This window comes from Girardinichthys multiradiatus, chromosome 17 (assembly GCF_021462225.1).
Source record: "Girardinichthys multiradiatus isolate DD_20200921_A chromosome 17, DD_fGirMul_XY1, whole genome shotgun sequence".
Taxonomy (NCBI): Eukaryota; Metazoa; Chordata; class Actinopteri; order Cyprinodontiformes; family Goodeidae; genus Girardinichthys; species Girardinichthys multiradiatus.
In genome coordinates, this window is record NC_061809.1 from 18558087 (window position 1) to 18571434 (window position 13348).

At 39.6% G+C, this 13348-nt stretch overlaps 1 protein-coding gene across 9 annotated transcripts in view; it reads left to right on the forward strand.

Moving 5' to 3' along the window:
- Window positions 1-13348, forward strand: part of col7a1l (collagen type VII alpha 1-like) — a 146601-nt gene that overhangs the window by 113110 nt on the left and 20143 nt on the right. For all 9 annotated transcript variants that reach the window (XM_047389958.1, XM_047389959.1, XM_047389957.1 and 6 more), the window contains 11 exons: window positions 2772-2798; window positions 2871-2930; window positions 3280-3405; window positions 3552-3623; window positions 5750-5785; window positions 7746-7805; window positions 7898-7942; window positions 8019-8054; window positions 9535-9570; window positions 9723-9779; window positions 12053-12124. In XM_047389958.1, coding sequence (XP_047245914.1) covers window positions 2772-2798; window positions 2871-2930; window positions 3280-3405; window positions 3552-3623; window positions 5750-5785; window positions 7746-7805; window positions 7898-7942; window positions 8019-8054; window positions 9535-9570; window positions 9723-9779; window positions 12053-12124 — 627 coding nt within the window. The remainder of the gene's footprint in view (window positions 1-2771; window positions 2799-2870; window positions 2931-3279; window positions 3406-3551; window positions 3624-5749; window positions 5786-7745; window positions 7806-7897; window positions 7943-8018; window positions 8055-9534; window positions 9571-9722; window positions 9780-12052; window positions 12125-13348) is intronic.

A 13348-nucleotide genomic window follows, 5' to 3' on the forward strand; every position in this document is an offset into this window, starting at 1 on the left:
AAAGATTGGTAACACTAATATTACTCCTTTTATCTGGTATTTAATGGGAGTCTTTAAATTCATGGCACCCATCACACCTGGTTTACTTAGCTGTGTGACTTGAGACTTATTACATAATTTTACATCAAACAAAAGTAATATGGAGTGGAGTTTCTCTGTCTGTTTTACTAAAGTTAGATTTACTTCCACTCTTCATGGTCATGGTTTTATAGAACTCCAGTAGAAGAGTTTCTTGGTGAGAAAACCCACAGATAAACACTGATTTTTTTTTATGCCAGTTCATGGCTTTCTTGATGTCTAGACCTTCACAGATCAGAGTTTTACTGGACCCGTGTGTAGTTTTAATACTGGGTCTAGTTTAGACGTCAGACAAGACAGTGAACATTTTTTAACTTTAAAACACAAAATAAAGGTAACCCAAACTTATTTTGTTTTTGCTTTAAAAAGGATAAATATAAAAGCCCCTTTGTCTATTTATTTATTTATACAATGCCTCATAGATGACGAGTTAACTGGCTCTTTCAACTTAATGGAGGAGCTATGTTTAAGACTAATGAATAATTTTGACCTTGTCTGCATTAAAGAAAATCTCCAATAATTTTAGACTTGTGCACCAAACCCTTGCTTTTGAAACAAAGTTGTGTTTTTTGGAAGAACACTTAAAATTGATCATTTGAATCCCAAAATTAAAGTGACTTTCCTATCCCTTGTAAGTGTTTGTAAATGTCTGATCAGAGCTTTAATAAGGATGTAATAGTACATCATAACATTTTTAGCTTTATGGAACATTGTTTGCAAATGTCCCTGCTGGTTTGATAAGCATAAATTGATTTGTGTTAAATTGTTATTTTTCATAGTGCTAATATGAATTGATGATTGTAGGTATTCAGGGATGAAATGTGCCCACTGTAATTTAGTCATCGAACGAAGGGCAGTGAGCCTAAAACATTAAGAAAATAAATCTTACAGGAAACCTTTATTTATTTATTCATTGTATGACTCTTTGTTGTCATTTGCCTGGTAGTTGTTGGCAACCATTAATGTGACAGAGTTCATCTGCATCCAGCAGAAAACCCCAAAGCGTCTTTTCTATTTTCTGATTACTAACTATGTGGCTGCTGTGTTGATTGACATTATGTAAAGGAAAAATGACAGCTCATCAGTTGGCAGTTAAGATATTTTAGTCCAGAGCCAACTCTGCCCTTCCTGCAACCACAGAGGTGGTCTAATTTAGTAACATATTGTACTTTCAGGGTTAGTGCCATGAATCTCTCGTTAGAAGATATATATATAGATATAGATATAAATATATCTATATCTATAGATATACATAGATATATATAAGTGGACAGTAAGTGGGGTGGAGAGGGGGGGAAGACATGCAGCAAAGGTCTCTGAGGTCAGGACTTGAACCCGGGACAGTTACATCAAGGACTGACGCCTCCATATATGGGTTGCTTGCTTTACCACACGGTGTGCCCAGGTAGTTTTGTTTTTAATGAAAAGTCTGAATTTAAATATAAACAGACAAACATAAACATAGAGGGCCTTGCAAAAGTGTAAATACCCTTTAAATAGTTTCTGAATATTTAGTGGTGGGCATTACATATTAATTCTCCTTTACCCTAACACCCCTAAATGAAAATCCAGTGCAACCAACTGCCTTCAGTCCCCTAATTAGTAAATAAAGTGGAGAAGCAACATGGTAACTCTTGAAGAACTGCAGAGATCCACAACTCAGGTCTGGAAAGGGCAACTGTTACCCATGCACTTCACAAGCCTTTACTGATGAGTAGTAAGAAAAAAAGTCTTACTAGAAGGAAGTCCACATGATATCCTATTGTAGGGAAAAACGCCAAACAGAATTTTTTGGCATACATGCAAAACGCTATGTGTACAGAAATCTGCAAAAGATTGAGACTGCAGAGGTTCCCTTTCCAGCAGAACATTAATGTTAAGTCCAGACCTTAATTCAGGAATCTGTGGCAGGACCTGAAAATACAAGTTCACAGACACTCTCCATCCAATTCTAACTGAGTTTGAACTGTTTGGCTAAATAGATTAACTCTATTTACTAATTAGTTATTTTAGGAAGTCAGTTGGTTGCACTGGATATTAGGACTATGTGGTTAAAGTGAATTGAAAACAAATGCAAACCTCTCTTTTTATACACTTTATAAAATTCTTGAAAAATCATGTTTCCTTATCTGCACACTTGACTTGTTTGTCTTTCTCTTAAAATCCTAATAAAATACAGTCAGGTATGAGGTTGTAAAAGGACAAAATATAATCTAAAGTTCAAGGGGTGTAATTACTTTTGCGAGGCACTGTAACCCTCTGCTATAATTTACTGAGTCATGGATATTATCACACAGATTATACAGAAATCAGTACTGTCATCGTCATGGGGCATAAAGCAGGATCAACATTTGCTGCATGAAATGTGCAACCAGTTCATAAAAATATCATGGCTGCAGTGCTGCCTATCCACACAGGATCAGTAAATGACATCAGAGCTCAGGGAGAGCGTCTCTGCCGTCTCGCCTGTCAGTAACGCCATTTGAATCCAGGCCTTTGATGTCTCCTCTGCTCTATTTCTGTATGACTCTGACACAGATTAAAGCAGGCATTAATAATTCCCCTTGTTAAACATGCCGGCAGCCCTTATTTTTTATGTGAAATTCCTCCGAGTTTGCTTATTTGGGTACTGTAAAAAGTTGTCATTCTTTAATTTATTTCTCTAACTATGCTATTCTTAAAACACTTTTCAGGGTGAAATTGGTGAAAAAGGACAAAAGGTAAAGCTTGTTAAAGTTTTAACCCAATATATTCATTTCATACATGTTCATCTGGCTACTTTGTGTTTTTAGGGTGAGCCAGGCATTGGACATAGAGGGCCAGAGGGCCAAGCTGGTCCTCCAGGTCAAAAGGTGGAGTTTCTCTCCTTATTAAATAGAAACCCAACACATATTACTCCAACAAATAAGTGACGGCTCATTTAGAAATTCTTGGAAAATCAATTAATCCACGCAGTCTTCTATAATTGACTTTGTTTCTCATTGCAGTTTTAATTTAGGGAATTTAATTAGTCCTGTTCCTCATTCCAACGTTTAAACTTGTGCTTTTCATATACAAGAATGACTTGAACTGAAAGCAATTATTCAAATGTGATGACAGAGCCGAATAATCAATTTACATGGAACAAGTGGTTATCTTCCAAACTTTCAATTCTTATCAATGTTTTCCCAATCCTCATATTGGTTTGCTGTTCCACCTCAGGGTGAGCCAGGTGAGCCAGGACCTCCAGGTGCACAGGGCATCCAGGGTATTCATGGAAATGCAGGAATACAAGGATCCCCAGGACTCAAGGGTCCTCCAGGGGACCCAGGAGAGCCAGGCAGAGAGGTAAATAATCAATCAATCAATAAATTTTAAGCTACTTCTCTTTCAAATAAATATGCACAGTTGATACTGAATTTCTGTAAATGTAGAATAATATGTAGAAAAACATGGAAAGGGATTTCCCACTAAGGTTCTGTGTGATGATGTAGGGTGAACGGGGTAAACGAGGGAAGAATGGATCATCTGGACCCTCAGGACCTAGAGGTGCACCAGGACCTGATGTATGAAGACACTTTCCTTTATTTCGTTTTTGCCTTTTAATTTAAATTTAATCATAAGAAGAAAATTAGAACACCCTATACAAGCATGTGTTTTCTAACATAGTCTGACTTTTGGATCAATCAGTTTTAACATTATAGAAAAACTAAAGTAAGTAAAAAAATATGTTTTAGAAACTGGCAAATTGTGAAGGACTTACAAGTCCATCCAAGCAGGTACAAGATGCTAAAAGAGTTGTACAATCAGGAACAGACTCCACAAGCTTAACTTCAATGGGAGTTGTGAGGGGAGGAAATAAATACAATATTGTGGGAAAAGAACCTCATTCCAGCGGTGAAGCATGAAGCTGGAAGTTTCATGGTTCTAGAAAGCTTTGTGGTTCGACCCTGCCGGATCACTGTCACAGAATCCACCCTGAATTCCTATGGATTAGAAGGTTCTTGAGGAAAATGTGGGACCATCCATGAAAAAAAAAAACAAGATTAAACATTAATATGAGAATATTTCTTAAGAAGATGGACATTAAATGAGGTGTCCTAATTTCTCGAACTCGTCGTCTTCCGTTTATCCGGGACCGGGTCGCGGGGGCAGCAGACTCAACAGAGACACCCAGACGTCCCTCTCCCGAGACACCTCCTCCAGCTCCTTTGGGGGGAGCCCAAGGCCTTCCCGGGCCCCCCGAGAGACATAGTCCCTCCAGCATGTCCTGGTCCGTCCCCTGGGCCTCCTCCCGGTGGGACGTGCCTGGAACACCTCCCAAGGAAGGCATCCAGGAGGCATCCGGTATAGATACCCGAGCCACCTCAACTGGCTTCTCTCGATGTGGAGGAGCAGCAGCTCTACTCCAAGCCCCTCCCAGATGGCCTAGCTCCTCACCCTATCTCTAAGGGAGTGCCCGGCCACCCTACGGAGAAAGCTCATTTCAGCTGCTTGTATCCGGGATCTCGTTCTTTCGGTCATGACCCAAAGTTCATGGCCATAGGTGAGGGTAGGAACGTAGACTGACCGATAAATTGAGAGCTTCGCTTTTCGGCTCAGCTCTCTCTTCACCACAACGGACCGGCACAGCGCCCCCTTACTGCGGCAGCCGCTCCGATCCGTCTGTCGATCTCCCGCTCCATTCTTCCCTCACTCGTGAACAAGACCCCGAGATACTTAAACTCCTCCACTTGAGGCAGGAACTCCCCTCCAACCTGAAGAGGACAAGCCACCCTTTTCCGGTCGAGAACCAATGCCTCGGACTTGGAGAAGCTGATCCTCATCCCAGCCACACTGCGGAGTACCCGGCCTTCTTGGCGTCCCTGTCAGGGGTGCTGGATTGTGCCCCTTCCGGGGACTCCATTATTCTGCTGGGGGACTTCAACGCCCACATGGGAAATGACAGTGACACCTGGAGAGGCGTGATAGGGAGGAATGGCTTCCCCGATCTGAATGCGAGTGGTGTTTTGTTACTGGACTTCTGTGCTAGTCACGGATTGTCCATAATGAACACCATGTTCAAACATAAGGGTGTCCATCAGTGCACTTGGCACCAGGACACCCTAGGCAGGAGGTCAATGATCTACTTTGTTGCCGTATCATCAGATACGCATGTTTTGGACACTCTGGTGAAGAGAGGGGCTGAGCTGTCCACTGATCACCACCCGATGGTGAGTTGGATCCGCTGGAGAAGGAGAAAGCCGGATAGACTTGGCAGGCTCAAGCGCATAGTGAGGGTCTGCTGGGAATGTCTGGCGGAGCCCTTGGCCAGGGATGTATTCAACTCCCACCTCCGGGAGAGATTTGACCAGATTCCGGGGGATGTTGGAGACATAGAGTCCGAGTGGCCTCTTCAACATTGCGTGGTGGTCGGGGACAGTGCCTCTGGACTGGCAGACTGGGGTGGTGGTCCCCCTTCATAAGAAGGGTGACCGGAGGGTGTGTTCCAACAACAGGGCGATCACACTCCTCAGCCTCCCTGGTAAGGCCTACACTAGGGTATTGGAGGATGTCCTAATTTCTTTCACATGAATATATCTTTGTTTTAGTTTTTGCTTTCATGCAAAACCAAGAACATTTTAGACGTTTTACACTGTTATATCTGTCTCATTGCCCACCTAAAACTTAATTTACCTTATTCTCTTTAAAGGGTCTCCCTGGAGTAACTGGTGCCAAAGGAGAAAAGGTATCAACACAGTTGTCAGTTTTGGCACAAAAATCAGAAAAGTTATTTTCTTATGCTCAACGGGTAAACTATGGTATGTCTGATTTGTAGTCAAAAGTTTTAATTTCCAGTCTCAAAGTCTAAAAAATCAAACAGCATGGAACAAAATCCATTGGTATATCGTGTATTGCTAAAAGAAAAAAAAATTGTCCGATATGCTTGAGTTCATTTGCACAATTACAGTTACTGACATATGCATAAAAGAAGGAGGGTACCGGCAACGGTACTAAAGTACAGCAAGTATGTTTTCCCACAAAACTAACCTGAGGCAAAGAAACAAGCAGCCTCCAGCACAAAAGAAAGAAACCAAATAAAACAGATTGCCTAGGGGTGTAGGCAATCTGCAAACAGGGAAACAAAGCAATTGAAGCACTCAAAGGTGATCAAACCCTAAGTCTGAAACCTATTCAATGGGTTTTCCAGAAATCAAGCCAGCCAGTTCTAAACAAGTTGCCACGGAGGACAAAGTTAAGTTCAAACATTTACCATTTTCTCAACCAGAATAAACAAAAATAAACACCTGGAATGCTTCATAAGCACAAGTGGCAAGATGCTCAGATTAAATCACAGCCGCGCCTAATGACAGGTGCAGAGAGTTTATATAGGGCGAACTCCTCGGTGATTGGCGGCGCATTGGCGGCAACAGGAAATGAACAGTCCACATGACTTCCCGGTGACAATTTGCACAGTAAGTGCATAATTGTAAAGTAAATGATTTAACAGGATGACTTACTCTGTGGTGTACAGCTCTCTGTACTATAAAACTTCATTTCCTGCACTAAAATATTGATGGTGTTTCCTCTTCTAGATAGAGGGTGAAACTGATGTTAGAGGTTCGGAAGCCTCTCATATTTTGGGGGAAATATCCTTGTGCAAATGTGATGTCTCTTGCAGTAGCATTGTGATTGGGTTAGCAAGAAAGCAGCAGGTGTTCTTGTAGTCAAGAGCATCTGACCCTAGTGCAAGTCTAAACAAGATCAAGACTTTGAGGGAGGCAAGACCAAACCAACATGAAAATATTTTCAAGACCATTGCTGAAATCATAATAATGTACCCATTGCTGTGAATATATAAAGGAAATCTGCATGTGGCAGCCCATTAGCAAACAAACTAAATATTATTGCATAGTGGTTGCACTCGAGTGTCTAACTTTTTCAGTTAGGTACATTGCCACAAGATTTGAACCCAGAGTTGTATGTAAACATGATTTCAACAACATGCCATTTGTAGCAAATCTCACAAGCTTGTAACAAGTTAAACAGAAAAACCAGGAAATCCTGAAGAGTGCATACATCCAGCTGCATGGTAACTGACTTATCATTAGCTGCAGGCAGTGTGAGTGAAAGCAACAGGTGACGGACTTAACTCTCTTAGCATTCTTTCTTTGTGGGTTGCACAGGCTAAAAATATATATATATTTGTATTTGTTCTCAGACACTTCTGATCATGTCATCCTCAGCATATTGGGATACAAGTTCCAAGTAAAAAACTTTGTTTGTCCATTTAATTGCAGCCAGGAATTTCACAATAATTACCAGTTCTAAAGGACTGCTGCAGCTATGTTGTTGACTGACTGGTCTGTAGAGAAAAGTCCCAAGTTAATGTTAAAGTTCTTCATTTTGCTAATCCCACTGGGTTTTATGACCTGCAGCTTGCTTGGGTGAAACGCCATTCCCAGATTCGAATTCTGACTTCTGATACAAATCAAACGAAGTATAATAAATAATTTCACTAATTATGTAAGAATGGTGTGAGAAGAACAGTGTAGAGATTTTTTCTTCAAAAGCATAGAACCAATATCAGTTGCCACCAAGCTGCCATTTTTTACTCTTGCTTCTCTGTTTTTGTAATACTCTATAAAATGCAATTAAACATGTATTGAGCAAACAAAGTGTCTCAAACGTTTCAAAAATTTCATCAGGGTGACAGTATTCCAGGTCAGCCTGGTGCCAGAGGGTTACCTGGTCCACCAGGGAGACAGGTGAGCTCACTTTATACCAGTGCATCTTCTTTCATGTTTTACTGTTGATGTTTATCGGATACCAATTTACAAGGTTTTTCTTATCTTTTTAGGGTGAAAAGGGCAATTCAGGTGTTAAAGGAACTACTGGTCATATTGTGAGAAACTTTCTTTTTTATTTTGTAAGAAATATTTATTCGGTTGGATTTTGAATGTTTTATTCACTTCAATCAGGGTCCAAAGGGCTTGCATGGCAGCAAAGGAGAAAAGGTGAGAGGACTTTTACCATACAGCCACATATTAAATAGATGTTTTTAAATAGCATGCATTTATGGCTGCCACATTATGTTAATGCATGTTGACAATGATAGTGAGGGTTTAAAATGCTTCTATATTCTTTACTTATATCAAATTCAGTATTAAGGAAAGATATCATTGCTTGATGCTTTAAATAAAGTGCTTATTTTGTTGTTATGTGCTTTAGGCTATTTTATGTGTGACAGAAAATCAGGCAGGGATCCTAGACATTAAAAAAAGAAAAAAATCCAAATGTACAAAAATAAGTTAAAAACAAAACCCATAAAACATGATTAATTTAAATGAAACTGCAACCCTGTTGCTTAAACTTTCTTCTAATGGATTATGGAACATTTTGGTGTCGAAAGCACAGTTAAAGTAGCTGCTTAATGATGCTTCAGATAAACACTTGTGTTAATTTAAACAAAATGTATCACTTCAATGCTGACAGGTGATGCCAGGAGTATGTTTCCATTGTCATTATGACTGATATCATTGAGGCTAGATGGCAGATTAAGACTCATTTCCACTGTACAAACATTTGACTGAAAGTTGGTCATGTTGTAGAAAAGCTGTCTAGTGAACAAGTCAACATAAATCCCTAACTATGTACGTTGAGAAGACATGCTTTATCTGTAAAGTAATAAATGCGTCAACAAAACAAGTTCTGTTGTCACATTTTAAATCACGAGTCTCTTATGGACACCATTGTGCTCATATTGCTTTAGTTGTTTTGGTGCAAAATACATTATATGCAGGAATTAGGTAGATCTTTTCAAACATTTTATTTAAGGTGCACAATATATTGTGTACATGTCAGATTTTGAGAACCTCAGTCTAAAAGGTGTTCTTCTAAACTAGTTGTAAAAATGATGAAAATTATATTCACAAACATGTGACAGTTATGAGGTTTCATTATTTGTAGATGAGTATATAAATGTATGCCTTGTAAACTCCCTGTCTGCTAGTCATGTTGTCACAAGATTTGTTCTCTAACTCTAACTACAAGATACTCTTTAATGCTGCTTTCTGCAGATTTCTTTCATACAAATATTTAAGTGAAAATTGACCTAATGGGGTCATTAAAACAGTTTCTTACTAGATATGTTAACAAAGGTGTGAACGTTTACTTGGGATGCCAACAGTGATATTGTTTTGCCTATATGGATAGAATTTCTTGAATTGCATTTAACATTTAAACTGGAACCATGCTGTTTTGTAAGTGGTCTGCTTATATATATATTTTTCTTTTAAAATATCAGTGAGGTGTCAAAAACTGTAAAAGTTATTTGTGACTAAATATTTGGAGATTTGTAAAGTTTGGTTGTTTTTAATCATGCTATTTTTGCTTTTCCAACAGCAAACAATCCTGAAAAAAGAAGCAAAATGTATTAACATTTCAAATTAAAATCTTATTTTGGGATATGTGAGTTACAGCTACCCTTTTTTTCAGGGAGATCGTGGGTTACCTGGAGTCAGAGGAGAAAGAGTATGAAATTTGCAGACACTGCACTCTATTTCAGTTTACATTTTAAAAGGGCTTCACTTTTATATTACAAAAGCTAATATGCATGATATCTTTTTGTCTAAATCCATTTGTTGATTTCTGACATGATTTCACAAATTAATTTCACTCTGCAGGGGAGTGTGCTTCAGATTCAAGGACCTCGTGGTTTCAAGGGCTCCAAAGGGGATGCGGTGAGATCCTCTTTAATATGTAGTCCTTTGCTCTGTTGCAAAACAAATGAAATTGTTTTTCAAGTATTAGCAAGGTGGTTTCAATTCTACATATCAGTCAGGAATAACTTTAACTGTCACGATCAGTGCCCAACCAGGTAAACATAAAAATTAATTTGACCGGAAATTAATTTTCTTTTTTTTGACTAAAGGGTCAAACAAACACTAAAACATTTAAAGGATGTTCAAAGTGAGAATAGTTTAGACCCAGAGTCAGCAGCCTTTTTGCCCTTGCTGCTACTGAATAAAATTTGTCTAGGGTAACAAAACCTGGATTTATCTACAGTATAATGTATTTGTTTATTTTAAACACAATTTATTTCTACTTCTGAGACAAAGAAAAACATCAAACCAAACAATATAAAGAAAACTCACCCATCAGTCCTCAATGACTGTAGACCTGTTGCCCTGACATCCCACATCATTAAGGTCCTAGAAAGACTCTTGTTGGCCCACCTGAGTTAGCAAGTTATCAGGCCCCTCCTTAGATTGCGTACCGCTGTGGAGTTGGAGTTAAAGATGCCATCATACACCTGCTTCAACAAATCCACTGTCATCTGGACAAAACCAGCAGCACTGTGAGGATCATGTTCTTTGATTTCTTCAGTGCATTTAACACCATTCAACGTAATTTGCTTTGTAAGAATCTCCAGAAGACTGAGAAGATTGAGGCCTCAACAATCTCCTGGATCAAAGACTACCTGAGAAACACACCACAGCTTGTAAGACTGAAGGGTTGGCTGTCTTACCAGGTAGTCAGCAGCACAGGAGCACCACAGGGGACTTTTCACTCTGTACATCTCAGACTTCCAGTATAAGACAGACTTCTGTCCCTGTGTGTTCATCTGGACAACAGACTATAGCGGAGATGCAACTGTGAAGCCATCTACAAGAAGGGACAGAGCAGACTGTACTTCTTGAGGAAGCTTAGGTCCTTTGGTGTTTGCAGCAAGATGCTGCATATCTTCTATAAGTCTGTTGTGGAGAGTTTGATCTCTTCTGCCATAATCTGCTGAGGTAGCAGCATCAGAGCCAGGGACTTAAAAAAGCTCAACAAGCTATTAAATAAGGCTGGCTCTGTTCTGGGGACTCCTCTTGAACCTCTCGAGATCATGTGCAAAGCAGGATTCTTCATAAAATGAAGAACATTATTGAGAACCCTGAGCATCTTTTCTATCCGTCAAAACAACAGTGTCTTCAGTCAGAGGCTTCTTCAGATCTGCTGTAATACAAACCGCTACAGGAGATCCTTTCTGCCCACAGCCATCAGCATCTACAACGGTTCTATGAAGACACCTGCATACCATGAGTTACAACATTTAATTTGCCTTTGGGATTAATAAAGAATTTTTGAATTTGAAAATAAGAAAATAAGTACCTAGTGTGGCACCTAATTAAGAAATTGAATTCCTGTACCATTAGTTTCAATTGATTGTGGGCATTCTTTGCAAATATTGTATAAAAGCATACAGAAAAACTGCTGAAACTACATGTTCTGTTACTTTATCTAAAACCCTGCTCAGTTTTATAAGTCACTGGTGCAAGGACTAAAGAACCCCAAGTAGCTCAGGGCTGCAGGTTGCAGACCCATAGCTTAGTCCATAGAGAGACCATGGATGTGACATCATCACCTGGTTTAACATGAAGGAAACAGTAAAATAAAATTACAAATTCATTAGCCAGCATTCCTCTAAAGTGTATTCTGCTTAATTGTGTAGTTTATGTTCAGCTGATTCACATTTGATAGAATGAACCCATAATGTTTATTTAGTCAGCATTACCAGAGCAAAATGTTGTTGAAAAGTGACAGGAAAGACTACTTTTACTGGAACAATGACTGACTGCACAGAAATATAGACATCTCATATTTGGAGTTTAGATAACAGTTGAAAAGTCAAATGAAATTTCTGCAATATAGAGTTCTAGATATTGCAGCAATTGTTCCAAATATTACATTCAGTTTTGGAAGCTTCAGTTTATACACCAAATGGGGTCAAGTTTTACCTCAGAAGATTTTAACCTGGTGTTAGAATATATATGGTTTATCTATTAACCTTTAACATTTTGGTGTTGCTTCTACAAGGAGCAGTGGGGAAACCTATCACAGTTTTGTGTCTGTGCAACTCACATTCATAAAAACCATAGACCAATTGTGGAGAAGATGCAATCTTCGTTTTGAATTTAAAAATGACTATTAAAAGATCCGAAATAATGATGGGAAATCTTGTTTTAAGGGGGAGAGAGGTCTGCCAGGTTTTGATGGGGATAAAGGGGAGAAGGGTGAAGATGGTCCTCCAGGAGTAAAGGTAACAGATTAATTTTTAAACACACAAACTAATGTGCTGAGATTTTAAGCTGTACAGTTTGGTCACATACTTGCATGTACAGTGCCTTGCGAAAGTACTCGGCCCCCTTGAACTGGTCAACCTCTCGCCACATTTCAGGCTTCAAACATAAAGATATAAAATTCAAATTTTTGGTGAAGAATCAACAACAAATGGGACACAATCGCGAAGTGGAATGAAATTTATTGGATGTGTCAAACTTGTTTAACAAATAAAAAACTGAAAAGTGGGGCGTGCAATATTATTCGGCCCCCTTGCGTTAATACTTTGTAGAACCAACCTTTGTTGCAATTACAGCTGCAAGTCGCTTGGGGTATGTCTCTATCAGTTTTGCACATCGAGAGACTGAAATTCTTGCCCATTCTTCCTTGCAAAACAGCTCGAGCTCAGTGAGGTTGGATGGAGAGCGTTCGTGAACAGCAGTCTTCAGTTCTTTCCACAGATTCTCGATTGGATTCAGGTCTGGACTTTGACTTGGCCATTCCAACATCTGGATACGTTTATTTGTGAACCATTCCATTGTAGATTTGGCTTTATGTTTTGGATCATGGTCTTGTTGGAAGATACATCTCCATCCCAGTCTCAGGTTTCTTGAAGATTCCAACAGGTTTTCTTCCAGAATGGTCCTGTATTTGGCCCCATCCATCTTCCCATCAATTTTGACTATCTTCTCTGTCCCTGCTGACGAAAAGCAGGCCCAAACCATGATGCTGCCACCACCATGTTTGACAGTGGGGATGTTGTGTTCAGGGTGATGAGCTGTGTTGCTTTTACGCCAAACATATCGTTTCGCATTGTGGCCAAACAGTTTGATTTTGGTTTCATCTGACCAGAGCACCTTCTTCCACATGTTTGGTGTGTCTCCCAGGTGGCTTGTGGCAAACTTTAAACGAGACTTTTTATGGATATCTTTGAGAAATGGCTTTCTTCTTGCCACTCTTCCATAAAGGCCAGATTTGTGCAGTGTACGACTGATTGTTGTCCTATGGACAGACTCCCCCACCTCAGCTGTAGATCTCTGCAGTTCATCCAGAGTGATCATGGGCCTCTTGGCTGCATCTCTGATCAGTCTTCCCCTTGTTCGAGATGAGAGTTTAGAGGGACGTCCGGGTCTTGGTAGATTTGCAGTGGTCTGATACTCCTTCCATTTCAATATGATTGCTTGCACAGTGCTCCTTGGGATGT